This window comes from Enhydra lutris, unplaced genomic scaffold (assembly GCF_002288905.1).
Source record: "Enhydra lutris kenyoni isolate GAN:26980312 unplaced genomic scaffold, ASM228890v2 scaffoldscaffold81, whole genome shotgun sequence".
NCBI lineage: Eukaryota > Metazoa > Chordata > Mammalia > Carnivora > Mustelidae > Enhydra > Enhydra lutris.
In genome coordinates, this window is record NW_019154165.1 from 1059604 (window position 1) to 1087516 (window position 27913).

A 27913-nucleotide genomic window follows, 5' to 3' on the forward strand; every position below is an offset into this window, starting at 1 on the left:
GCAGGGATTCTCAACCCTGGCCATAACATTAAGAATTCACCTCCTAAAGGGTGCCTGGGCTCTCTCACGTACCAGTTAAATCAGACCCTCTGAAGATGGCACCAGGAATTCCTATCTTTTATAAGCTCCTCACGTGCAACCAAGGCAGAGAACCACCGAGCAAGAGGTAGGTACTCCTATAGTGTAATAAATGCAAACTTTAACTGAAATACTGAAAAGGTAAAGGTAATGAGTAATTGTGAACATATTAAAGAGTCATAAAGAACACTTCCTCTTCTCTCTGCTTCTATCACAAAGTACCTAGCATCTGGTTGTGTCTTCTTTGCCCCAGATAAATGCCTAAATCTATTAATGGTCAAACTCTGATTGTACCATTCCTTTTTCATTTACTAGCTGGAACACTGCTATAAATAGAAACTTCCCCCATCAACTACTGGGTTACCCTAAGGTCTGGTTCACACAGAAGGAAGACAAATGCTTTATTCTTCCTACTCTAGTTAGTTTTCAAAATGAATTACTCCTTATCTTCCAAAGGTAACAAATGAATTTCTTCTTAGTATATTTATAAACTCATGAATTTACACACATTTGACAAGTTTCAAATATATCTCAGTTAATATTCCAACTGATGTTCAAGTCCCATCTTTAGCCAGCATGAGCCTCTTCCGGTTGCCTTTTCGAGTCCTCTCGACATACTCTATCAAAGCTTCCTTGCTTTCTGGTGTGATAGGGTACTCAAGATTAATTTTGTACATTTCCTACCCCAATCTGGAATCAGCCTTTTGACCAAGAAACCCTGCTTCTTTAAAGTTGCCCTTCTTAAAAAAGCATTTTTAATTTCTAAAATATATTTTCCATGCAAACCTGGAAACTGCCTGGCGGGGGGGCACCTGGCTGGCTCAGTCGATGGAGCCACGAGTGACTCTTAGAACCTAGAGTCATGAGTGAGATCGAACCCCACGTTGGATGTAGAGATTACTTTAAAAAATAAAATCTTCAGGGGCACCTGGGTGGCTCAGTGGGTTAAAGCCTCTGCCTTCGGCTCAGGTCATGATCCCAGGGTCCTGGGATCGAGCCCCACATCAGGTTCTCTGCTCAGCAGGGAGCCTGCTTTCTCCTCTCTCTCTCTGCCTGCCTCTCTGCCTACTTGTGATCTTTCTCTGTGTGTCAAATAAATAAATAAAATCTTTAAAATAAAATAAAATAAAATCTTCAGAAACAAACAAAACTGGAAACTGCCACATCATATACCATCCAGCAAATGCTATAACGCTGTCAAAGAAACAAAGATTAAGTGACCGATGAAGTAAAGGCCTATTATTTGGTTCTAAGTAAAAACACCCTGCACACATAAGCACTTCCCAAGTACCAATTATTAATGACTAACCTTTTCAAAGTGATGAATTGCAAGCCAAATCTCTCCTTGTGCATTGAAAACACAGCCAAGATTACTCCAAGCTACTGCAAAGTTCGGTTGCGTCTCAATTGCTTTCAAATAACATGCCTTAGGAGGGGTTAATGAAAGAAGATGGGAGGGGAAGGAGGTAAAGGGAAAAGGGAAAATTTGTAAAGGGAAAAAAAAAGATGGGGGGGGGGGGAAGAAGGTGATATCATTATTCCTTCTCTGACCAGCCAAAAGTGACCCTGCAGCATAGGCTCGCTTGCGCCAAAACTAATGCGCTGCCACAGCTGGCTGCTCCTGCGCCTGCGCCACCAGAACCCAAGTGCAAACCACCATGTTCAGTTCTGCTGACCAATAACCGACCCTTTATTCTGGGACTTATCTGGGAAGCCAGTTGCCTTAATACTCTATGCTGGACTTCTCTTATCTGAACACCTAAGGGCTTCTGCTAGGTTTTCAAGTCTGCTCTAGAGGGTGCCGCTCAGAACCAAATTTTCCCACCCCATCACCCCCTCACCAGTTTCCCAAAGCGTGCCCTACAAAATGTTACCAGAGCTCACTGGGAAAAAAAAGGATTTCGTGATCAAATCAATTAGGCGAACAGAAAACAGTTTCTTTGCTACAGAACTTGCCTAAGCCTTTAACAGTTTATATGGGACTCCCTCAACTTAGTTGACCATGGAACTCTTTTTCCGTGGACATATTACTAGAATGCTACGAAACACACTTTGGGAAACGCTGCTCTAAACAATACTGTTCCTCACTCACATCAAAACTACGCTACTGAGGAGAAGAATGTCTTTCTGCCACATCAGGTATAAGCCAGGCTATCCATCCTCACAACACCCGACTCCCAAGGGGGACCAAAGCTGAAACCTCATATGACAGGACTGCACCTAGGTTGAGGTCCCTGTAATGCGAGCGCAAACATCGCTTGCGCAACCTAACAGCAACGCACTGCGCGATCGCTGCGAACTGCTGCGCTACATAGAACACCCCTAGACGCAGCAAACGGCCAACCAGATCCATTAATCTACTAGACAGGCCCAGAGAGAATATTTGTTTAATGAGATTAGTTGGACTCGAGGTATGTTAAAACCCAATTTTATCCAAAAAAGGCTACACAATAGGACTGAGGGAGCCAGTCAATCAGATTACTCATCTAGTCAACCGTTCACAGGGGCTCATTTGCACGCATTGCGCATTAACGCTGCGCAGCCTTTGCGCTACTGCAGGGTCACAGCGCATCATCAGAAGAGCAGAATGCTGCAATCCAAACAAAGAAGAAAAAAGGAAAAAAATGAACAACAAGAAGAGTTAGAAGCTTTTACTAGTAAATTATCTCTAATAATTTTTAATATCAATTAACTTTTACTTATCTTTGACAGAATTGTGGCTATAGTATAAAACATTCTCTTACGTAACTTGCTCATAAATAAAATTATTTTAAGCTGTTTCTGAAGCCACAAGACAGAAGATTCAGGCATGGAGGCAAATTGTTTTGCTGTGGCAGTTACAAACCCGTTACCATATTTCTCATCATGTGACTTTTCGGTGCGTTCCTTGCTGGAAGAGGAGGAGGTGTGTGTCTGCCCTAGATCCAGGCCTCGAGCTCCCTTCAGCGAGGCACCTTACGCATGGAATAGGAGGTTTCACCCACCTGAAACCTTCTAAATACAATATCAATGGTGAAAAACCAAAAACAAGAGAGAAAATAAAAACAAGATCATTAGTAAAAGTTCAACAAAGCAATTGAAATTCTTTGGATGTCTATTACATATGGGAATGAGGACAGTCTCAAGTCTGTAACATGGGAAACATGCAGAAGGGAGAGGGTTAATCAGGGCTATTGCATACAGCAGGGATTTTTGCTGGAAGAAAGGCTCTTCGCTTTCTACAAAGACAACTTAATTTTGCTTCCATCTACTAGGAATATGCTGGCTTGAATTTTCAAATGCACTGATTACAAAAGAAATCCATTGCATTTCACTCAAGAGTATGTTCTTGTTCACTAAGTTCTCACAAAAACAGAATAAACATTTTTCAAACTAGGTGTCTCCAGAGCTCTGAAATAAAGAAGTCAGCAACCTAAGGCAGGCGCAATGTCTCAGCCTAAACCGATCTCTAAAGCTGCAGTGAAGTGCAATTCATGTTAGCTGTCCGCTTGGTGGGGTGACAATTAATAGGAGCTTATCGAATATTTGTTCTATAAATTACCAATTAGATTTATCAGCTAAGATTGAAATCCATTACAATTCATTAGCTGGAAACCTACATAAAGGTTAATCCAAAGTGTCAGCAGAATTTATGAGCTACGCACTTAAAACTAGTGCCTTTTAACATTAGATGGTGCTGAAAAGCCTTCGCCCTCCCTGGATGAAGCAAACAGACAGCTACGCTGCGCATACACTCCACGCATTAGCATGCGCGTGGGGCTCAGAGCAACAGGTGGGAGTTTCAGAAGCATTCTGGTTTCTCCCCACTCCTCACCCCTGCAGCGCGGTTGCGTAAGGTGGCTTGTAACAAGACAATTTCATTTGTAAATTTAATTTACAATTATACCAAAAGCTTTAATAACCCAACCTGGTGTTCAAATTCATTATTTGGAAACAAAGAATGCTAAAAGCCACCTTTCCACTTTGGCAAGTTTTCTTTCGATCAGTCCATTTCCCAAACAAACCAGCTTTGTCCTTTTTTTTTTTCTTTTTTTTAAAGAGGTAGGGTGGGGAGGAATAAAAGAAGGAAGTAAGGAAGAAAAGAAGGTAGACAAATAGGTTTGGAAAAGAGGAAAAAGGAACTTAGGGGAGGGAGTAGGGACAAGGGGCAGGATGTTCCAATTATTAATTTGCAATCATTTTAACAGCCTTTCTTCCACTGTAAAAAGGGTAAGGAAGATGAAGGGAGGAAGGTTAAATAAGAATTTTAAATGCCAGTATTACAGGGTAACATTTGGATGAAATTCTTCTCCACTTACAAGCCACAAAGGACTTAGAAGAGCAGCATTTTCAATGGCACCTGCATCATATAGGAGTCTTGAGCCAAATCACAGGTGCTCTGCTTGTCACCAGCAGGCAAGCCTCAGATTTGAAGGAATAGTTACTTATTCCCACATAAGATCATAACGGAGCCCATTGTTATAAAGATGATCTAGCTCAGCAGAAAGGCTCCAAAATGTTCAGGTTCTTGCTTTACCCCCAGACTTAGAACAGATATGCCAAAGCCTGGCCCTGCTCTAGTCTGAGGTGATTCATGCCATCAGTTTTCCTCAGTTTCATAGGACTGTTTTTTGGAGATAGCTCAATGAAGAGTTGAAGACTTGGCAAAAAGTACAAGTTTTCATAACACTGATGTTTAAATGTATTCTATCAAACACCTACCTTGGCTTCTTCCAAGCGACCCAGGGCTTTGAGCAGGTTCCCCAGGTCACTGCGAACACAGTACAAATCCTAGAAACCAGGAGATACTCCTTAATTATACTGTCAACCAAAAATACCTTGAAATTACTTTTATGCATCTAAGCTTGCTGTCCTTTTATTCTGCCAACTAAAGATACTGCTTGACAAATTACAGAACCACAACCCCACATCCTCAATTCCAAATTCCAAAAAGTTCCAAAAACTTATCTGATGATTAAATCTGACCAGAACCGGCACAAAGCTATTTAGAGAATTCATTGATCCCACTTAGTGTGAATACTCAAACCTCCTGCTGCAGAAACATGTGTTTTACTAGAAGGTACTGCTCCAGACTCACCTGAGAGCTTTATACATGGTACTACCATCTTTTGAAAATCCTAAAAAATTTTGAATTTTGAAATGCATCTGATCCCACCAGTTTCAGATAAGAGACTATGGGCCTTGGAACTGGAAAGTATTATGCTAACTGAAATAAGTCAATAAGAGAAAGACTATAATCTCACTCATATACGGAATTTAAGAAACAAAACAGGGTGCCTGGGTGGCTCAGCGGGTTAAGCCTCTGCCTTCGGCTCAGGTCACGATCTCAGGGTCCTGGGATCGAGCCCCGCATCGGGCTCTCTGCTCAGCAAGGAGCCTGCTTCCCCCTCTCTCTGCCTGCCTCTCTGCCTACTCGTGATCTCTGTCAAATAAATAAATAAAATCTTTAAAAAAAAAAAGAAACAAAACAGAGGATCATAGGGGAAGAGAGGGAAAAATAAAGCAAAACAAAATCAGAGCAGGACACAAACCCTAAGAGACTCTTAAACATAGGAAACAAACTGAGTGTTGCCGGAGGGGAGGGGAGGTGGGAGGATGGAGTTACTGGGTGATGGACATTAAGGAGGGCAAGGAGGGCATGTGATGTGATGAGCACTGGGTATTATGTAAGACTGATGACTCATGAACTCTACCTCTGAAACTATACATTATATGTTAACTGAATTTAAATTTTTAAAATGGAGGGGGAGACTATGGGCTTTACTGAAGCTTCTCCTCTCCCTAAATGTCAGTCACTTTTAAAAAAAAAAAGCACCAAATATTTGTTCAACTATTTTGTTCAAAGGTTATCACTCCAGTATCAAGGGCCAAAAATTTTCCATAGTGAAAAAAAGTATTTAGCTGTGACTGGCTATCAGCAAACCTACCCTTGCGCTGTCAGGCATATTTAGAAACCTTGACTTCATTTCAGCATTAGACAGAAGGATTATCATCCAACCAAAGCTTCAATCCTGGCACCTGCCACTAGATTACTCATTAGTATTAAGTGCCATTAGAATTGAGTGGGTGAATAATGAAAAGCAGTTGACTCTGCTTTTTTATTAGCAACGCCATTGTGTTGTGAGTCATCTGTTCATCAGTATGAAAGACTCATCAGAACAGTGAGCTTAAATTTTTATTTGTCCTTGTTTGCCTTTGTCATTCAAATCTACCAGCTAACAAGCACAGACAATGGCAATAGGGAGTAAGCTTATCATTCCAAACTGTTCCAGAGGGGGAAAGAGCCTTATTAAGTCCCAGTAAGAGAAATTTTGCCAACTGCACCAAAGTATCATCATATATACTATTCTATGCACAATCGTATTATGGTTTCCAGAATCACGTGGTTAATTTTACTGACAAACAGCTTTTGTGACTGTATACAATCATCCACCAGGTGAACCAAAAGTCAGCCAGCAAACAGACTGCCACAGAACAGCTGTAACAGTTGACCATATTGGGTCAATTCCATGATCTACCTGATCTGTCCTGTCTGTCCATCGAGCAGTGACTGGTGTTTTGGGAGAGAAGGACTGTCTCCCGTGACCTCAAGTACAAAAGGCTAATACTAATCCTTTAAAAAAAAAGTCACAGGTATCATTAGTCTTATTACAGATTTATCCTCCTCTAATGACTCTAAGCATTTTTAGCCCTATTTATACTCAGAAGTAATGATTCTATAATCTTGCTATCTACTTTGTATAATTTTTCTTCCTAAACTTTAAGGGTTACCCTTCAGTTTGGGCCAACCATTAACTAAACAATCCAATCTGCACATAAAAGCTCTATTACTACATCTGATTATTGCAGTTATTTACCTTTGGACTTTTACCAATTCCTATGTCTCTTCTGAGCCATAATAATCAAAAATCTTGCAATAATTCCCCAACAGTGACCCTAATGGGCTATATATTTTAGCCAACTGTTGCATACTTTTACCCTCTAATTTCTATAAACTCTTGGATGGATGCCATCCAACTGCTGACAGTGCCTACCTATATTTAATAATACCATCTTGATCCATTACAGCATACTAAATCAAGTTAACACAATGCCCACAGTTAAAAACAGATTATCTTCAAGATCACTAGCAGATAATCAACAAGGCAGTTTTAGAAAAAGGTAAAAACATCTCATATTAAATATAATACTGAAATCCAAGTCTCCCATTTGGGAATCCAAACGTTTATGCACAAACAGCAGATTTCTAGGAAATCCAAGGATACAAGTATTCTCCCAAAAGTTCAAAACCCAAGACTGCTTCAAAATGAGTAAGAATTTCCTATAGAGGGGCGCCTGAGTGGCTCAGTGGGTTAAAGCCTCTGCCTTTGGCTCAGGTCATGATCTCAGGGTCCTGGGATTGAGTCCCGCATCAGGCTCTCTGCTCAGCAGGAGCCTGCTTCCCACCCCCCTGCCCCCGCCTGCCTCTCTGCCTACTTGTGATCTCTCTCTCAAATAAATAAAATCTTTAAAAGAAAAAAAGAATTTCCTATATAACCACCCCTCCCAAAACAGCATTTATTTCCTGCCTTTCTTCCTAGAGCTCCAACCCCTACCCACATCTATCTATCTATCTATCTATCCACACTTACACACATACACATGAAGAATCAGGTTGATAAAAACATTCGGTAGTTCTCAATTGCCTCTCAATTTAAATTTAAACTCCTCAGCCTCTACTCTTTCTGAATCTTCAAACTGACTCTCCTCTACTACACTCACTTCTTGTACTACTTGACTCACCACTTCAGCCAAGGAAGTCTACTTGCTATTTACCTTCCTACAGAATGCTTAGGTTATAAGCACCCACTCAAGAAAATCTTCTGATTAATACTCTCTAACAATAATCATCCAAGGAACTTAACGCCCTTTTTCTCTTTACAGGTCAGGTCCTCTCTCATTTTAGAACCTCCAACTTTTTCTCCCTGGCATATCACCCCAATTCCTAATAAGCACTGCACACACAATAAGCACTCAAATATTTAAATGTGACATTTGCACAGCAAACATAATAAAAAGCAGAGAGAAACAGAAATATATGGTTTTCCACAGCTTAGCTCACAACAGTAACAAATTACGTGACAGTAACATGATAGTCAGGATGCCAGTAGCTCTCAGCATTATGCATCCACAATCAAAGCCAAAGCAATGTTTCAACCGCCAACAGAGCTCCTTAGAACAACTCAGGGTTATAGCCATTTTACAAAGGACAATTTTATACGTAATTCATAAAAGGGACTGCTGGGTATGAGGCAACTCTAGTGAACCATCATGTAGATTAACCGCTGCAATAGCACCCTTAAATACAATGGACTAAAATTTCAGTGAAATTATTAAATCCAACATTACAGAAGACAGTTCAGAACATAAAAATATGAAACAGCTCCAGGTCTTAAAATTTCTATAATCAAGTCACAGAATAACTTCTACCATTAACTAGAAAGGATAAACACTGCTGAAAACAGATTACCAAGAATACTACCCTAACATTTTACCTTTTCACTGCTGCAAAACCAAAATAACGTGATTTTAATTATTTTTCATAGGCCAACTACTTCTATGATTCAAGACAACAATGCATTGCTAACAAGAGCACAACTTAGGAACAGACTATAGACTGTCAGTACTGAACTGACAAAGGCATTTGACACTAAGCTGAAGTCTAGTTAAGGCTAGATATCCTTCAATAAGTTAAAACATTACTGGTATATTTAAGGTGAAATCACAGCAGTCTGCACAATCCTTTTTTCACTCTTACTGGTGAAGGCACAGAAATAAAGCAGCAACTTCCGCTAGTAGAAACAGAACCACATGGGAATTCATAGCTGTTCAGTGCCTTTAAGGAGGTAGTCCCACGATGTATTTTAGGACTGTTTTTACTTCTTTGGTAAGGTCCAACAACAAGCTTTCTGTTAACAGGTTAGATATTGAAAAACACGGTTCTGTCTCCCACTTTAGTCTTCCCTTCTCCTTTAGGTTTTCTACTCCTGCAGTCTGGTATCAGGTCAGCAGCAATGACTGCCCTGCTACACATGTAAACAACTGAAAACCTGAGCCAAGGGGATCAGAGTTCAAGATGTGGAGCCACAGCTATATAAGAGGGCAAGAGTGAGTTTATACTCAATCAACAAGAGAAGGGCGGAACCAACCCTGATTAATAAAGGGTACGAATTTACTGTGAAAACTAGGTGCACAAGTGAACTCTGAGCCCTGGCTCTGAAGAACAGGGTCCAAGCCCCAGTGGCAGTACAGGGCTCCCCACATAATTTCTTGTGGAAACTAGTTAGATAATACTGCAATAAAAATCACAAAAAGCCATGCAAATCTACATATCCTTTCAGAATACTCAATGCATGTAAGGAGTTAGTTTCACTGACTACCTCCAAGAAGAGCAACTGGGAGACTTTTCACTGTATCCATACAAAAAGCAATGAAAAAATAATAATAAATATTAAACTCTTAAAATTAACTGGAAAAATAATCATTAACAGATGTCATAATGAAAAGTGATTTCAGATCTTTTGCACAAACTACTAAATTAAGCTGCAGTTTCCAAACCTGTAAAATGGGGATTAAGGGACAGTAGGATCCGATCAACGGTTTTCAAACTGTACTCAACAGCTGCCTTGAGCGAGGGGGGCCTCTGGGCACATCTCCCTTTTTTAATCTTTTATTTCTTCTCTCTTCTGTGTTTACTTTCAAGATATTCAAGCTCAAAAGAAATGAACAAAGAAAAAAAAAAAACAGAAAAAACCCTGACTCTTAAATACAGAGAACAAAGTGGTGGCTGCCAGGGGGGAGGGGGGGGGGGGGGGGGGGTGGACTAGGCCAAGGGGATTAAGATACACTTACCGTGAGGAGCACTGAATAATGTATAGAATTGCTGAGTCACTATACTATACACCTTAAATATAACACTGTATGTTAATTTTATGTGAATTTTTTTAAAAAGACAGTTACCAAGAGGAAAAAAATTATATTCAGGCTCAGGTTTTAATATCTTACTTCTCCATTACTGGCTGTGTGATCCCAAGAAAGTTACAGGACCCCTGACTCTCCTGACTCTCTCTTTTAACTGGTAAAACTGGCAATAATACTATCTACTTCAAAGGATCATAAGCATTAAGAAGACCAATATCTGAAACAACTGGCACAGTATTTGAGCACATAGCGGATTTTCAATAAATGGTAGCTAACATAATTAACTAACATAAATAACTTCCAGACTTGTTGTAAAACTAAATGTGGACCACCTAGCTTGGTTATGTACCCTTCATTTTTTCTGGAGACCTATACTCCTTCTATCATTACCTCTTAAGTATATATCTATCTGTAGTTCTTTCTTAACTACATCAAAAGTTCTGAGGGCCAGTCTTACTTTTTTTTTTTTTTTAATCAATCTTTCAGAGACCCTAACTCAATGTGAACTTAATGTCTACCAGCTGGGCCTCACTTGTTCGCCAGAGAACATCAGCAATTTAGCCCCCAAAATTTAAAAACTAATCAAAAACCTGGTTTGGATGCTATTGCCTCAATTCTACCACTTGTAATTATGTTGAATGAAAACAGAATACGCTACTGAGGAACACATTTCGCAGCCTAGTTTTCATGTCACTGACCCAAAACAGTGGCGTCCTGTTATAACTATTTCCTATTACAGATTAAGGCCCTTCCTCTAGTATGCCTTGAAAATCAATTAACTGTTACAAATACCTATCAGAACATACCCAAATTTAATCAAACAACCCCCCCCAAAATGTCGTATGTTCTGCATTTTTACGGTCATTATAAAAATAGGTGTAGGGGCACCTGGGTGGCTCAGTGGGTTAAAGCCTCTGCCTTCGGCTCAGGTCGTGATCCCAGGATCCTGGGATCGAGCCCGGAATCGGGCTCTCTGCTCAGCAGGGAGCTTGCTTCCCTTCCTCTCTCTCTGCCTGCCTCTCTGCCTACTTGTGATCTCTGTCTGTCAAATAAATAAATAAATAATCTTTTTAAAAAAATAAAATAAAAAAAATAAAAATAGGTGTAGAACTTCTTGCAATAAGGGTAATTTTTATGCTTTTTAAATGTAACTTGCTAGATAAAACTAATTTTTTAAAACCTAATGCAGATCCAGTCCAAGCAATTTCACCATTTTAAGTCATCAAACATTTCTAAACTCAACTTCATTCCATCCAAAAACCTATTTAATGTCTGAAGTAGCAGGCTATTTCCCTGTGGGCTTTTGTAAAGGGAAATAATAACCATTAAAATGTTACTCACAGGATTGTACTGAAGAGCAGAGACGTAAGCTTGTACTGCCCCTTCCATGTCACCTGCTGCTACCAATGCGGCTGCCAGGTTAATATAACCATCGATGAAATCTGGTTTGAGACGCAGTGCGTGCCGGTAGTGCTCAATTGCTTCCTGTAACTGCCCTCTTTCCTTGTACACGTTCCCCAAATTCGAATAGGCTTCTGCCAGAAGGGGGTTCTGTTTAATTGCCAGAGTGCTAAAGTGAGCAGATCTGGAAAAAGCGGAAAGTGTTGATACATGGGTATGCGTGTCACAGAGAGAAGGTATGGCCCACACGCAACTCAGTTTCTGAAGCTCCTGTGCTATTACTGCTGACTGTGTAACAAGACAGTATCTTTTAACTACTGTACGGTAGGAAATAATTTTGGAAATCAAAGTTTTCCAAAAGTAGAGGTATCCCCAATTTCAAGTTGGAATCCTTTTTTCTTATGAGATAAAATTCTTACTAAAGTCTTATCAAACTGCCACATTGTAAAGACATGAACACTAAGATCAAGAATGAAAATGCTATGTGCATGACCCTCATTTCCATTTGTTGATTAAAATGTAACGACACTCATCTTTTAATGTCTAAATAAGCCAGAATGGCAATTTATTAAAAGGGTAAGACAGATTCTTCCCTTTTGATTAATTCAACTGATGAGCTAAAAGTAGTATATCATAACGATTTGTGCATTTGCAACTTGAACCACATATGCACCTCCTACCACAGCAACATACACCATCATTTCTGAGCATTTCCATTCCTCAAACTGACACAGCTTACAAAGGTGAGACAGGATGCTCAGATGGAATAAATTATTCTTAGTATACCTGAACAGAGTTAAGAAGGCAGATGTAGGTGGGAAAATCCAGAAAAGGTCCCTAGTCATACTGAGAATATAAACACCACCACGAAAGAAAGGAGAAAAACTGGCAGTTGGGCATGTCCCAAGTGGGCAAAAGAGCAGATGTGCGTTGGTGGCTTAGTTGAAACCCAGTACTGGAAAAATTTCAAGTTCAAATATTTAAGTATCATTTTTTTAAGCTCAGCACCCAGAGGCAGCAATCACCAGCAGGTACCCCCACATCTCCTACCTGTCCAGCCTTCGACACTGGAAGTGTATAGATGAAAGTAATAAAAGCACACCAGTATTGTCTGGCTCTTGTCTCCAGAGCTGCATGCAGTGTCTCTCAGCTGCCTCAAAATCTCCTGCCTGATATTCTCGATGTGCCAACTCAGCTAACCCTTGGAAGGAAAGCATACGTTTCGTTGGTTCTGGAGAATCATCAAAACATTTGAGGGAAGGAGGGGGGAAAACAAAAAGTTAGAAATGCAAACAAAAAAATGTAAAAATATGGTATATTAAACTCAAAGATGAAAACGCTTGAAACTATGTAAAGCACTAGAGTGTTCTGCACTAATTTATACCTCCAAGTTAACATCAGGTGCAGAATTGGCATTTTTAGAATTCACCATTAACTTTTCTTTCCCAGACAGATAGAAACATTTACTTCCAAATAAGATTACATTTTATGAACAAAAATACTTTGTACTTTTAAATCATAAGTCAGAGATAGCATCTAGAGTCACCAAACATTATTCCCTGTATCTTAGTTAACATACAGAAACAAAATATACAACATGATTTGCAAGGTCACAAAGATTTAATGTCAGAACCACCTACTGGAAACTTAATAAACACTCTGTCCCATGTTTCAAGTTGCATTTGTGGGGGGTGGGATACTGGTAACAATCTCTCTCTTCAACTGACTGGGAGCACCACCTGTGTTTTTAACTCTTGAAATTACAAGAATGTATTGGTAATTTCTCTACTTCGTTTTTTATTAAGGGATACACTTGAAACCAGCACCAAGGGGGAAAACGTTAAACGCCAAGGTGCTATTTTTAAAACAGCTGATAAACAACATGAATTAGTCTCTTAGGAGCCAAAATATTTAAAGGGGTCATCAAACGTTTTAAGTAAAGACCCAAGATTATATTGCTCCTCTATTATCCCAATTCACAATGGAGACCAAATTAGCTAAATCCCACTCACACTGGTTTAAAACTAGCATTTTCCAAGAGCTCTGACACTGACTAAAGGATTAAGACATTGCAAACAACCCTAAATAAACCAAGCAGTTACCTACAACTGCAATGATTTTTAGGAAGAATGGGGAAATGCTCAAATATAAGACCATTCGATAAAGTGGGGCAGAATGAGTAACAAATGAAAGCACTTTGCTCTGTGTAAGTGACTTAATTCAGATACATAAAGGGTACAGCTAAAGCCCAGAGAGGGGGAGAGAAACAACCACAGACTGCATAAGTCTCAATTGTAAACACTTCCTTAAACAATGATACATTTTTACTAGGAATTTGATCATGGCACTTTCATTAGGAGGTTGGAATGGGAAACCATGTACAAATTACTTCAATTCTACCAAGGTCACAGTGACAAGCTCAAATTTGAGCCTTGTACCCCAACCCTTAGAGCTGGCAAGTGATCCGTATACTCAGGAAAGCAAAGTAAATTTCCTGACAGAACGTAAAGCTGACCACTACACAATAGCAGAGACATGCATCCAAATCCGGGTAAGATGGTATCTCAAGTAGAAACTAGTGAATTAATGACATTTTAGACAAGTCTCTGGAACTTCCTAGCCCCTCATTTCAACACACTATCAACTTTCAAAGCCCCTTTATCTGCTAATATTAACACTTGAAATGACAACTTCCTCAAAGTAACACAGAAAAGGGCAAGCTCATACAGACTCTTACATCTTTTAAAATCCCTGGAAGGAAGGGGAACACTGATCACTAGATCCCACTACCCACAATCTCACGGATTAAGATCAACGGAGGATTCTCCTATTACTTCCTGCACAATGTCCAAAAATAATAAAACCCTTGACACATCTCAACTGAGAAACAACAACAAAATAACCTTGTGGGAAACCTTAGAACCGCAGCTCAGTTTCCCCCCCTTCCGCCCCAAATAGCCTCAATATGGAAAGGCAGCTGAAGGACACTCCTATAATTTGGTCCTCTTATTTTTAGTACCGAATGCTCTCGACTGAATTGTCTAAAAGGGCAACCGCCTTGAACTTGTGCAGCTACACTCCAGTTGCTTTACAAACTCTTCAAGCAAGGATGAAAACTTAAAAAAATACACACCCTATGAATAAAGAGACACTAAGCTAAAGAATGGGGATGGAAGACCCAGAGGCGGCGGCGGAGGAATACAGGGAGAAAGTAACACAAAGCAGGAATTCGGCGGGCAGGGTGGTCAACGCCAAAGCACCCGCACCAAGGTGGTTTCTCCCCGAGGGTAGGAAGTGGACTGCAGGGCTGGCAACCTCGCGAAGGGAAGGGTGTGGTTCCCCGCGGGAGGGGAGGGAAGACGGGATCGGAAATCCAGGCTGGGGGCAGCGGGTGGAATTGGGCGATGGCAACAGGAACCCCTGGAAATTTCCAATCTAAACCGGGGCCGCTCGACCGAAACACCACCAAAAAGGCGCTGCCCAGCGGGGTGCTGCTCAGTAGCCCCTCTTCTCGAGGTTTCTTACAGCACACCAAGGAGCTTCTGCTTGTCCTCGGGTGATGCAAAGCGAGGACATGATTACATTGGAATGGCACCCCCACCCTAGATTGACAGAGAAGAACCAAATCTGGCTAAGGGGAAAGGGCTGGAGGGGGGAGAAAAGGGGGCGGTGGGCTGAATTCGGGGAGAAAACGACTGCGAAGGAGAGTGAAAGGGCAGGGATTCCAATGCAGTCCATTCTGAGACGTTCTAAGCGCGCACGTGTGGTAGAGGCGTCCCGAGAGAGTCGGCAGCTAGAAAATTGATGGGGTTAAAAAAGCAAAAAAATGGAAGCAGAAAGCAAGCAAGAAAAGAGGAAATGTTCGAGGAGCGGACAGCGGAAAACCCGAACAGATGCCGGTAGACGACGAAAAGCTCAGCAATGCCACTGATGTAATGGGGATGGCTAGGGGTAAGGAAGGGAGTGATGAGAGGTCGAGGACGGCGCGAGACCCCGACAGGGCGTCTGCCAAGGTAGAACGGACACCGGTACCTGTGCTGTCGGCCACGTTGCCCACGGAAGACGCCATCTGGAGCTTCTTGAAGGAGAACGAGAGGAGGGTAATTGACCCGCTGCCGCCACTACTGGCAAGAATGTTTCTAGAGGTAGTAAGAAGAGTGCGGCAGCCGTACCAGTGTTTTGGCAGGCTTAAGCGGCGGCAGCAGTTACAGGCTTCGAACCTTAGGAACTCTGGTTGGCCATCTACCTCTCACGGTCTTGAAATGGCGGCGACGGCTCCTCGGCCGAAACAACACGGGCCGGAACTACTTTCTGTTACAATCAAGTACCAGCGCGGAAGTAGCGCGGTAACCAGCGCTACCGACAAAATGACTATGATCAAAGTCGCTGGCTCCTCTGTAACCTTCCGCCCAGGGCCCATTGCGACAAACACGATTGTGTCGAGAGCGCATGCGAGCAACCCTGTCAACCCTACTCGCGCTTAGGGCACCGGCTGGGGCAGGAGCGGCCAAGTTTTTCAATAGCGAAGCGGAGGGTTAAAAAGAAATCCGTCTACACGACGGGTACATTTTTGTCGGAGTTGTGCGATTTGTTACCTAGCCGGTAGTGGAGGTTTTTGGTACCAATGCCAGAGGCGTCTAAAAAATTCCATCAACTTTATTCGTGTAAAAATTGATAGTTACAAGGTTGATGGATCAATCTGAGCAAGTGAATTTAAAGGTTTCTATTTCAAAGACTGAGCTGTTGTTCAAAACGATGGCGGAGAAGGTTATAATTGGAACGAGTCTCAATTCTGATTCCACCCACTGATCTCAGCACTTTTGATGAAAGACATTGATACTCTCACCGGGCCGAATGAACCTGAACATTTCAGATCGTAGGCATACAGTTCGAAATTTCAAAATCGTTTGGGTGTGCAGCGTAGTTCTGCCCACGGTCTTCGGGCAAATGCTTCATAACTCGGGGACATGCTGAGAGTTTGCATTCCAAAGGCAACCATAAAAATGTTAAAGATGATTCATATTCGTCAAAATTCTTGACTCTCTTCTGAATTGTAACTTCACTTCCCCCAGATAGCTTTGCAGATCCTAACAATCGATGATTACATTTAGCTCAAGGCAGCTCAACAATGACAGATGAATTCACTTGCCATCTACTTAAAACCACACATCCAGATTGAGTCTGAATTGCTTCCACTTCCCTGAACAAATCAACCCTTATGATCGTCCTGTAGTTGCAAGTCCATTGTTCCAATATTTTGTAACATTGGTATTAATTTATATCTCCTTGTTGAAAGGATTTGAGTTACCTTGTCACATCAGCAAGAAATTTTTATAAGCCCATGGAGGCAACAAGTTGGATCTCTCAGAGCTTTATTTCAAAAAGTCATCCTTGATCTAAGAAAACAGGTCAGTGAATTTCTTCAAAACGTTTCTACTGCCTTGTCATTTGACTACATTAACAACAACAACAACAACAAAAAACCCTAAGCCCTCAAGTTCTGCTTTGATTTCTTCAGCACAGTTCACAAACTGTTAATTATGGATATGAATGCAGAGAAAATTCTTGCTGATAATTTCTTCCATCACATCTGATGATTAATAGTCACATGCAATGAAAAAGACCAAGTTCAATCCACAGACTCTGTCTGGAAATTAGGTACCAACCTCTTCTCTCAGATTGGTTTAACTGCAAAAACGTTTTCTACCCGTTCTCATTACAGGTGCCCCATCTGTGGCAAATAAACTCAGCTTTTCAGCTTTTAGAACAGACTTCTCAGATTCCACTGACAGATGTTTAGGCCTCGCTGATTAGCGGGTGCTAGCTAATTAAGTAAAACTCTTTTTGTTATTCAATGTTAGGTCATGTTCCCTGTGAGGCAGGCTATTGGGCTTATCCCTACTTGTGGTCTAAGTTTCCTTATCCCGAGAGAGAAGAGTCAGAGGATATTATGATACATTTTGCTGCTGTGAGAGGCTGGATGGTGAGGCTCACAGTGCTTCAATCCGGAAAAATCCCAGCTGAAGTCTCAAGAACCCACTCCGGGTACCTTCCGGGCATAGCACCTGGAAGGTTTCGTCTGAAGGACTCGCTAATGGGACAAACACACCGTCTTTGGCCAGTCAAGTAAACATTTCCTAGCACATCCCTTTGTGCAAGACACGGTGGGGGACACGGAAATCGGCAGGAGATCTTCGACCCCAGGGAACTTGAAGCCCAGTTAGGCAGACACAAAAAGCCACTGGAGCATAAAACAAGAGTATTAGTTAGGTGCTAGAATACGTGAAGGTCTGTAACTATCTGGAGAGAGAACGGTCTCTTCAGGCTGGAGGCCTGACCTGGGCATGGAAGATGGTGCTTTTGTGTATTCTCGTTCACCCTGATTTCTGGCTATTTTTTCCCTCCCTTTCAGGGGCAGCGAGTCTAAATTCAGAATCGTCTGAAATAAATCAGCCCCGTTTTCAACCCGAATCCCAAACTTTGCCTGCATGCTAACATCGCTAATGGCGTATTCGGTTTTTGTTACCGTGCAGCGAATTGCCACCAGTTTCGCGGCTTCCAGCCGCACGCATTTCGCAGCCCTCGCGCCGGCTTTGGCAGAGGGAGCGGGAGTCACGCTCTGGCCGCCGCCGCCGCCACCCGCCGCGCTGCTGCCGCTGGAAAATGGCTCCAAGGGTTAAACGAAGCTGGAGAAACACACGTGGATGGATGAGGCACCGCAGGGTTCTCCGGCTGTTCGGGAATAACATTCCAGAGAGGGACTGAGCCCTCCGGGGATTAGAGAACGCGTCATCACGAAGAAAAGTAGTCTTAAAACCTTCCAGAAATCTTTGAACCTGAATAAAAGTAAACGAGCCTCTGACTTCATGGTAGGACCGTAAGCATCCCTAAGCCAGTGTTTGGAAACCACGATTCCTTGTTTGGTAGCTGCTGAGGGAGAGATATGACCGGCTGTGCTATCAACCGTGCGGATGAAAAAGGTGGAAAAAATAGATCAAAGAGTCAAAGCTTAATGGGCACATGAAAAAAGCTACTTTCTGCAGAACAAAAGCAGAAAGACAAGGGGAGCACACCCTCTGGGAGCTCCGCCAGATGAAGATACCTTTTCCTCTCCTCAGCAACTAGAGTCTTGAAAGATGTGAGAGCTCAGAGACCAATGAGGTCCACTTCCCCTAGCAATCATGACTACCCTGTGGCCTCTGGACCCACGAATGCTGAAGAGAGGTGTATCAAAATGGAGAAGGCGAGAGTCACGGCTTTGGTTCCTTCCTCCAATCCAAGTCCAGCACGGAAGGATGTTTTTTGTTGTTGTTGTTGTTTAAAGATTTTATTTATTTATTTGACAGACAGAGAGATCACAAGTAGGCAGAGTCAGGCAGAGAGAGAGGAGGAAGCAGTCTCCCTGCTGAGCAGAGAGCCCGATGCGGGCTCGATCCCAGGACCCTGGGATCATGACCTGAACCGAAGGCAGAGGCTTAACCCACTGAGCCACTCAGGTGCCCCACGGAAGGATGTTTGAAAAGATTTTCAGTCTTCAGCCCGGCACTGTGTGCCAAGAGCAAGATAATTCATAAAGGAGCTCGGAATCCCAGAATGGAGACTTGCAACGTCACCTCAATGAACACGTGTCTGTAGTAGTGGACATACACCTCAGTACTGCATTTGGTATTCTGGATCCTTCCAATGGAAGTTTCAGCAGTGCCTTCTAAAGTGTGTGGGGGAGGGACGGGGGGAAGCTTTCTCTGAAATTGGAAGTCAGGTAGACCAGGGCCCTACGGTCCTTGCCCCCAGGGATCTTTGTGGATCAGTCTGTGAATGGCTTGTTGACACCATATTCATCACATTGCAGAGTCCAAGAACAAGACATGATGATGTCCCCCCACGCTCACCATTGCTGACTCCAGGGCAGAATAATAAAATCCAAAGGAACTTCAGTGGACTCACGGGCACAGATGTCCTTGTGTCTAAAATTATGGGCTATCGGGATGCCTGGGGGGCTCAGTCAGTTAAGAATCTGCCTTCAGCTCGGGTCATGATCCCAGGGTCCTGGGTTCCAGACCCATGTCAGCAGGGGGAGGGGGTCCCTACTCAGTGGGAAGTCTGCTTCTGCTTCTCCCTCTGCTGCTCCCCCCACCAGTGCGCTCTCCCTCTCTCTCTCTCTCAAATAATTTTTTTTTAAATCCTTAAAAAATAAAATCAAATTATGTGCTATCATTTGAATTTTGATCCTGACTCTGCTCCTGGGGTTGCAAGAGTTTATGACTCAATGAAAAGTAGTGGTCTTATGGTTGTGACAAGCCTTATAAAGATGATACTGGAAACCAGTCACATGCTGGGAGGCAGAAGGAAATCTAGTAAATGTGTCAGATGGTTCTTTTCTTGTTCTGGATAGTTCTGATGACTGTTATCTTTTAAGCTGGAGCTTTTGCTCCCATGGTAAAAACACTTCACAGGAGAACTGGGCACTCAAACGGTAGGTTTCACTTTGATGAACAACCAGATGTGGATAGACAATTCCTGATCTAATTAAACATTCAACCAGGGACTCTAAAAACAGAGCTTTGTGTTATTCAGGGCCTTCGTTGCCTAAATCGCTATTCACCCAGTCAGACTTACCAGTTGAGTATCATGATTTCATGCAGGTGCTTTCTTTGTAATACCTGTCTCGTTTTATTATGTTTCTGTATACCAGAAGAGACTTAATTCAAAACCTGCCTTTGCCAAACAAAATGAAGGATTAGTGACAAGAGCAGCATTCATGAAAATGAGGAGAACTCTGCATCCTGCACTTTGAGTTCAAGAGAAAAAAAAATGAAATCCAGTTTGCAAACTTGCATTGCTATTAAAACCTTCTGCTGCTACAACTCTCAGAGTTTTTGATGAAAAGAGAATCAATTTGTTTAGGTGTGGGGAAAGGTCAGCGAGGTGTCCTGAGTTTGCTTTTGGTTCTTTAAAATGGAAAGTCTTGGGGCGCCTGGGTGGCTCAGTGGGTTAAGCCTCTGCCTTCGGCTCAGGTCATGATCCTAGGGTCCTGGGATCAGGCCCCGAGTTGGGCTCTCTGCTCAGCAGGGAGCCTGCTTCCCTCTCTCTCTCTGCCTGCTTCTCTGCCTACTTGTGATCTCTGTCTGTCAAATAAATAAATGAAATCTTTTAAAAAAATAAAAAAAATAAAATGGAAAGTCTTGAGGTTTTAGAAGTGTGAATTATCTTCCATCATGAACCAAAAAAAAAAAAAAATCACCATGTAAATTAGCAGATTCTCCTTAATCCACCCCCCCCCACCATCCTACACTGCTGTCCACTGTGATTTCTATGCATTGAGAGCACATTGCACGTGTATTCAACCCACAGTAAAGCTGAATGAAAGTTTTGGGTTAAAAATTGTTTTCTCCTTAAATGGCCTATTTTCAAAAGATAGTGTGAAAGAGACATATTCATGTGATAAAATGCAGAATTTACATACACTGAAAATGATTTTTAATCTCATAGTTTAAAAAGATTTAGAATTGTGAATTAACAACACTTTTCTCAATTATTTTTTTAGATTGTGCTAATTATCTGGTTGTGAAAAGTTGTATTTTTCCATTGCCTTCATTTTATCTAGTCGTTTGTATATTTTTTAAATGACCTTACATTTTAAAAAAATCTTAAAGAAATGTACGCCACCAATTTAGAAATTGTTGCCTTTTCTGCCATTAAACTCTGATACAAATTGGCATAACATATAAAGACCCATGGAACTAGAACTATTATTAAAGAAATAATACACGATGTTAGATTTCCTAACAATTTTTCGTATTACTTTCCTTTGCCAAATATTTTCTCTTAATTTCTTCAGCTGAGTCAACAATTTCTTGGATGGAACCTGATTGTACAACTCATTTTCATAAACGGATTGGATGCTCTTACAACAGTAAGCTTTATATCAAGTTTTTAATTGATTTAGATACAAGGGAAACACTGTATTGCAGTTGGATTCATATTTTTCATTAATGTACTCACTAGTAAAATGTGCTAGATTTGACCCCTGCCCCCACCAAACACCCTAGTTCAAAAAATGTGGAAAATGTGAAGCATTATAAGAAAAATACTGGGGTGCCTGTGTGGCTTAGTGGGTTAAAGCCTCTGCCTTCGGCTTGGGTCTTGATTTCAGGGTCCTGGGACCGAGCACGGCCTTGGGATCTCTGCCCAGCAGCGACCTGCTTCCTCTTCTCTCTCTCTCTCTCTCTCTGCCTGCCTCTCTGCCTACTTGTGATCTGTATCTGTCAAATAAATAAATAAAATTTTAAAAAAATAAGAAAAATACTAAAACCATATCAGATATATGGAAGTCTTATTGCCTACCGTATATAGTGCTGTTTTTAAAAAGTTTTTTTGTTTGTTTCTTTTTAATTTAGCTAAGTCTTGGCTAATGTGGAATCATTAGTTAATCATTTTACCTCTGATTCAGTATGGGGGGGTATCCCTAATATTTTTTAGTTATTTTGAAATGCAGAATGTTTACTCATTGCACAATGCTATAATACGGTGTTCTGAGATTACCCAGTGCAAAACATGTTTCCAGTTACACAGCCTTAAAGATAGATATGTTTGTCTATCTTTAGATGTGTTTATTTATCTATATGTTTATCTATCTATAGATAGAAATGTTTCTAAGATGAAAGATGTAATTCTAGATGTTTCTTCCTTTGTCACTTTTCTTTATCTTCATGTGAACACAAGGGTAGAAGTCTTAAATCAATCCCGTGACTTTGTCATTCAAATGTATCTGTCCCCACTTTTTTCTCTATTTGTGTTCTTAAAGTCAGAATTGAGGTATTACCAAGGAAAGGCACAAAGCCATAATAGCACGGTACTGTGTGTTTTGACTAAAAGGGGAAAGGGTTAATTAATTTTGGTGGAGCGCTAAATGTACCTTGTTAGGGAGGCTTCTTTTTCATTTTCTGATATATTTTCACCTAATAACATGGAACATGGGATGTTGTAATAATATAATTTAAGGTTTCACTGCAAACTATTTGAATAAGAATTATTATGAAGTTGTAAACTTGTTGTCAAATTAATGTAAGACATTTTAAACTACTTTTTTTTTTGCAAAGCCACTTATTATTTTTAAATAAAATAAAATAAAATTTTCAACAAGATACTAGCTGATAGGATCCAATAGTACACTGAAAGGATTATTCACCACGACCAAGTGGGATTTCTTCCTGGGCTGGGCAACCAATCAACATGATACACCCCAATAAGAAAAGAAAGGGCAAGAACCATATGATCCTCTCAATAGATTCAGAAGAAGCATTTGACAAAATGCAGCATCGTTTCTTGATCAAAACCCTCCACAATGTGGGGATAGAGGGAACATCCCTCAACGTCATAAAGGCCATATACAAAAGACCTACAGCGAACATTGTCCCCAACAGGGGAAAAACTGAGAGCTTTTCTCCTAAGGTCAGGAGCACAACAGGGATGCCCACTCTCATCAGGGTTGTTCAGCATGGGACTGGAAGTCCTAGCTTCAGCAATCAGACAACAACAACAAAAATAAAATGTATCCAAATCGGCAAACAAGTCAGACTTTGATTCTTCACAGACCACCTGATACTCTTTGTGGAAAACCCGAAAGACTCCACCCCAAAATTGCTAAAACTCATACAGCAGTTCAGCAAAGTTGCAGGATACAGAATCAACACACGGAAGACTGTTGCAAAGCGACCTATTTTTAAACAACATTTTGAAGTCCAGTTGACAGACAATGTTACATTAGTTTCAGACATAGAACACAGTGCTTCAACAAAACTATACATTGTGCTATGTTCACAACAACTGTAGCAAATATCCTTCACCACAGGGTGCCATGCCAATACCCACAGACTCTATTCCCCGTGCTATACCTTTCATCCACACCACTTCCTCATTCCGGAGCCGAAAGCCTGTACCTCCCACGCCCCTTCACCCTTCTGGCTCTTCCTCCCACCCGCTTTCCCTTCTGGCAACCACCAGTTTGTTCTCTGTATTTATGACTCTGTTTGTGCTGTTTCTGTTTGTTCATTTATTTTGTTGGCTTTTGTTTTTATTATTTTAAAGATTTTTAAAATTTATTTGACAGAGAGACACAGCGAGAGAGGGAACACAAAGCAGGGGGAGTGGGAGAAGGAGCAGGTTTCCCGCCAAGCAGGGGGCCCCATATAGGGCTCGATTTCAGGACCCTGGGATCACGACCTCAGTCAAAGGTAGCTGCTTAATGACTGAGCCACCCAGGCGCTCCTGGCTTTTGTTTTTAGATTCCACATATAAGTGAAATCATATGGTATTTGTCTTTCTCTGCATGACTTGTTTCACTTAGCATAATATCCTCTAGGGCCATCCATGTTGTCACAAATGGCAAGATCTCCTTTTTGTGGCTGAGTACTATTCCTTTATATATATTATATATAATATATGTATTCATTAATTTTATATTATACATAATTGTATAATATAATTATATAATAAATACATATAATTTAATATAAAATTACATGTGATATAGAACTATAATATAAATTATATAATAATTATATAATATATAATTATATATACATACTTATTATATATGTATTATATGTATGTCACACCTTCTAGATCCATTCATCTATCAGTGGACATTTAATATAGAGAACAAACTGATGGTTACCAGATGGGAAGGGGATAGGGGGATGGGTGATTTGGTGATAGAGTTTAAGGAATGCATTTGTTGTGACGAACCCTGGATGACGTATGGAAGTGTTGAATTGTTATATTGTACACCGGAAACTAATGTAACACTGCATGTTAACTATACTGGAATTAATTTTTTTTTATTTTAAAAGATAGACACTTGGGTTGCTTCCATATCTTGGTTATTGTAAATAATGCTGCAATAAATTACACACGGGTGCATATATCTTTTCAAATTAGTGTTTTTGCTTTCTTTAGGTAAATACCCAGTAGTGGAATTACTGGATCATGCGGTATTTCCGTTTTTTAAATATTTTTAAGGTTTATTTATTCATTTGAGAGAGAGAGAGAAAGAGTGTGAGCAAGGGGAGGAGGAGAGGGATAGAAAGAAAGAAGCAGACTCCCCACTGTGCGGAGAGCCCGATGTGGGGCTCCATCTCATGACCCAAGATCATGACCTGAGCCGAAATCAAGAGTCATGCTCAATCAACTAAGCCACCGAGGCACCCCTCTATTTTTAATTTTTGAGGAACCTCCATACTGTTTTCCAGAATGGCTGCACCAGTTTACATTCCCACCGACAGTACACAAGGGTTCCCCTTTCTCCACATCCTTGCCAACACTGGTTATTTCTTGTCATTTTGATTTTAGCCCTTCTAACCAGTGTAAACTGATATCTTATTGTGGTTTTGATTTGCATTTCCCTGATGATGAGTGATGTTGAGCATCTTTTCATGTGTCTGTTCACCATCTGGATGTTTGTACCATCTTCATTGGAAAAGGACTTATTCAGGTCCTTAAACAACTTAAAATATATCTAGGATGAGGTAAAAGTCTTTGTGCATCTATATTCGATGGCAGCTTTTGTCAGAGAGGCACTGTGTATTAATAAAAACTATTACAATAACTTCTCCATGTTTCTAGAAGCAGTGGCATGTATTATTTGTGGTATCATAGTACACAAAAGTCTTTGGGCTTGTCCTGAACCTCATTTCATCATGTGTTAATAGCCCGGTTCTCAGGTTCTCCTCATGTGATACCGTGTACATAAAATCTAGCTATTTAGCATTAAGTTAAAATTATTCTGATTTTCATGTAAATGTTTTATTTTTTTATCTAAGTGTTTCAAATTTTTTATTTTGTGTCCTTTTGGGGAGGACAAATGTTAATACTGTTCTATTTATGAAGCCAATTTTTATGTGTCTTTGGATACCCATAATATACAGTATGGTAAAGAAAGGTGCTGTTATTTTGCAATGATGAGGATAGAACTAGAGGATGTTATGCCAAGCAAAATAAGTCAATCAGAGAAAGACAATTATCCTATGATCTCACTCATATGTGGGATTTAAGAAACAAAACAGAGGATCTTAGGGGAAGAGAGGGAAAAATAAAGCAAGACAAAATCAAAGAGGGAGACAAACCATAAGAGACTCTTAAGCACAGGAAACAAACTGAGGGTTGCTGGAGGGGTGGCGGGTGGGAGGATGGGGTGGCTGGGTGATGGGCATTAAGGAGGGCACGTGATGTGATGAGCACTGGGTGTTATAGAACACTGATGAATCGCTGACCTCGACCTCTGAAACCAATATTACATTATATGCTAGTCAAATTTAAATAGAAATTTTAAAAAAGAAAGATGCCATTATAATGCCATCTGAAATTGTTAGGTTCTGTTAGTGTATCAATAAAAATGAAAGTAGGGGCGCCTGGGTGGCTCAGTCATTAAGCAGCTGCCTTCAGCTCAGGTCATGATTCCAGGGTCCTGGGATCAAGCCCCACACCGGGCTCCCTGCTCGGCGGGAAGCCTGCTTTCCCTCTCCCACTCCCCCTGCTCTTGCTGTCTCTCCCTCACTGTCAAATAAGTAAATAAAATCTTCTTTAAAAATAATAAATAAATAAATAAAAATGAAACTATTTGCCAAGAAATTACGTTTATAAACAGAAAGAAAGGGGTATTGCCGTATTTTCTGCTTTTGTATAGAGAGTGAGCCATTTGCTGTAGGTAGCACTACAAAATGTGAAAGTTTAGCTTTCTGGGATAGGGCAACAGTCTAGTTAAAAATGGAAGACAGGGCGCCTGGGTGGCTCAGTTGGTTGGGCGACTGCCTTTGGCTCAGGTCATGATCCCAGAGTCTCAGCTGCATGGGGAGTCTGCTTCTCCCTCCGACCTCCTCCCTTCTCATGCTCCCTCTCATTCTCTCTCTTGAATAAATAGATAAAATCTTTTTTAAAAATGGAGGAGAGGGTCGCCTGGGTGGCTCAGTTGGTTAAGCAGCTGCCTTCGGCTCAGGTCATGATTCCAGGGTCCTGGGATCGAGCCCCGCATCGGGATCCCTGCTTAGCGGAGAGCCTGCTTCTCTCTCTCCCTCTGCCTGCCGCTCTGCTTACTTGTGCTCTCTATCTCTCTGTCAAATAAATAAATAAAATCTTTAAAAAAAATGGAGGAAAAAAAGGGAAAATTTCATCCTCTGGTTTGGTGTAAGTACATTTGGAGTATATTTTTGGATTCTATTGAATGGTAACTTAAAGGACATATGTAAAAACCTGCACTTGACTTTTAAATATGTGCTTCTAAAAATCTGAGATCAAGACAAAAAGAAAAAAGAAAAGAAAACAGAAAAAAATGTGTCCCTTCACCATAATATAATAAAATCAAATACCATAAAATCAAACTGTTTTTTGTCCAATGTTTCTTCAGAAAACCATGATGAAAGGCCAAGCTATTATCAGGCTTATTAGAAAACTACTGTGCATTTTTATAAATAATAAGAAAGCTATAGAAAGAATTTAGAAAATTTCTTTCTGTGTGTCTCTGTCTCTCAGTCTAAGAAAAACTATTCTCCTTTTATTTAGTGCAATAATCTGAACATTTAGAGGGTCAAATTTGTCACAAGAAATGATTATAGAACTAAAAATAGTTTTTAAGGAAACCGGTGACCATCTTGCTCTTAAATAAAGTCCCATGCCAAAGACTAAATCATTGGCATGTATGAAGTAAACTATAAAGTATGCATTGTAATTTCTGAGTCAGTATTTTTTTTTCTGAGTCAGTATTATTGAACAGGATAAATTACTAAAATCTTAAACAGGTTATGCACAATATCTACTTTTACAGGTCTAAATATTTTCTTTAAAATACTTTCAGAGGGGCCCCTGGGTGGTTCAGTGGGTTAAAGCCTCTGCCTTCGGCTCAGGTCATGATCCCAGGGTCCTGGGATCAAGCCCTGCATCAGGCTCTCTGCTCAGCAGGGAGCCTGCTTCCCTTCCTCTCTCTGCCTGTCTCTCTGCCTGTTTGTGATCTCTGTCTGTCAAATAAATAAATAAAATCTTTAAAAAAAATACTTTCAGAGGGGTAGCTGGGTGGCTCAGTTCGTTGGGCTTCCAACTCTTGGTTTTGCCTCAGGTCATGACCTCAGGGGGCTCTGTGCTCAGTGGGGAGTCTGTCTGTTTAAGACTTTCTCTCCCTCTGCCCCTCCCCCACCTCTAAAATAAATAAATCCTCAGGAAAATACTTTCAGAAATGGCGATTTTAATTACTGTACATTTCACATTATTTATAAGAGATTGCTTTATGAGTGATTCAAAACTATATTTTATATACATTTAAATTTTAATGGCTTTTAATCAGATATGAAGTCTTAATTGGAAAATGAAATCATACTATCAGCAATACACAGTTTTGCTGAAAAGTTTAAGAAGGAAAAATCTCCAGTTTCTTTTTTTTTTAAGATTTTATTTATTTATTTGACAGAGAGATAGAGAGAGCACAAGC

At 40.8% G+C, this 27913-nt stretch overlaps 1 protein-coding gene and 1 pseudogene across 2 annotated transcripts in view; one reads left to right on the top strand and one right to left on the bottom strand.

Annotated features, from left to right (window-relative positions):
- LOC111161042 (O-linked N-acetylglucosamine (GlcNAc) transferase) overlaps nucleotides 1-15724 on the bottom strand; it is a 34095-nt gene extending 18371 nt beyond the window's left edge. The window contains exons 1-5 of one of the 2 annotated variants that reach the window (XM_022524494.1): nucleotides 15472-15724; nucleotides 12490-12640; nucleotides 11380-11623; nucleotides 4780-4848; nucleotides 1388-1504 (exon numbers count right to left, since the gene is read on the bottom strand). In XM_022524494.1, coding sequence (XP_022380202.1) covers nucleotides 1388-1504; nucleotides 4780-4848; nucleotides 11380-11623; nucleotides 12490-12640; nucleotides 15472-15508 — 618 coding nt within the window. In that variant the 5' untranslated portion in view covers nucleotides 15509-15724. Of the gene's footprint in view, nucleotides 1-1387; nucleotides 1505-4779; nucleotides 4849-11379; nucleotides 11624-12489; nucleotides 12671-15471 lie in introns of both variants that reach the window. The other variant, XM_022524493.1, reaches the window with a different exon arrangement.
- Nucleotides 15725-17942: 2218 nt separating this feature from the next.
- On the top strand, nucleotides 17943-19148 carry LOC111160997 (annotated as a pseudogene).
- The last annotated feature ends 8765 nt before the right edge of the window (nucleotides 19149-27913 follow it).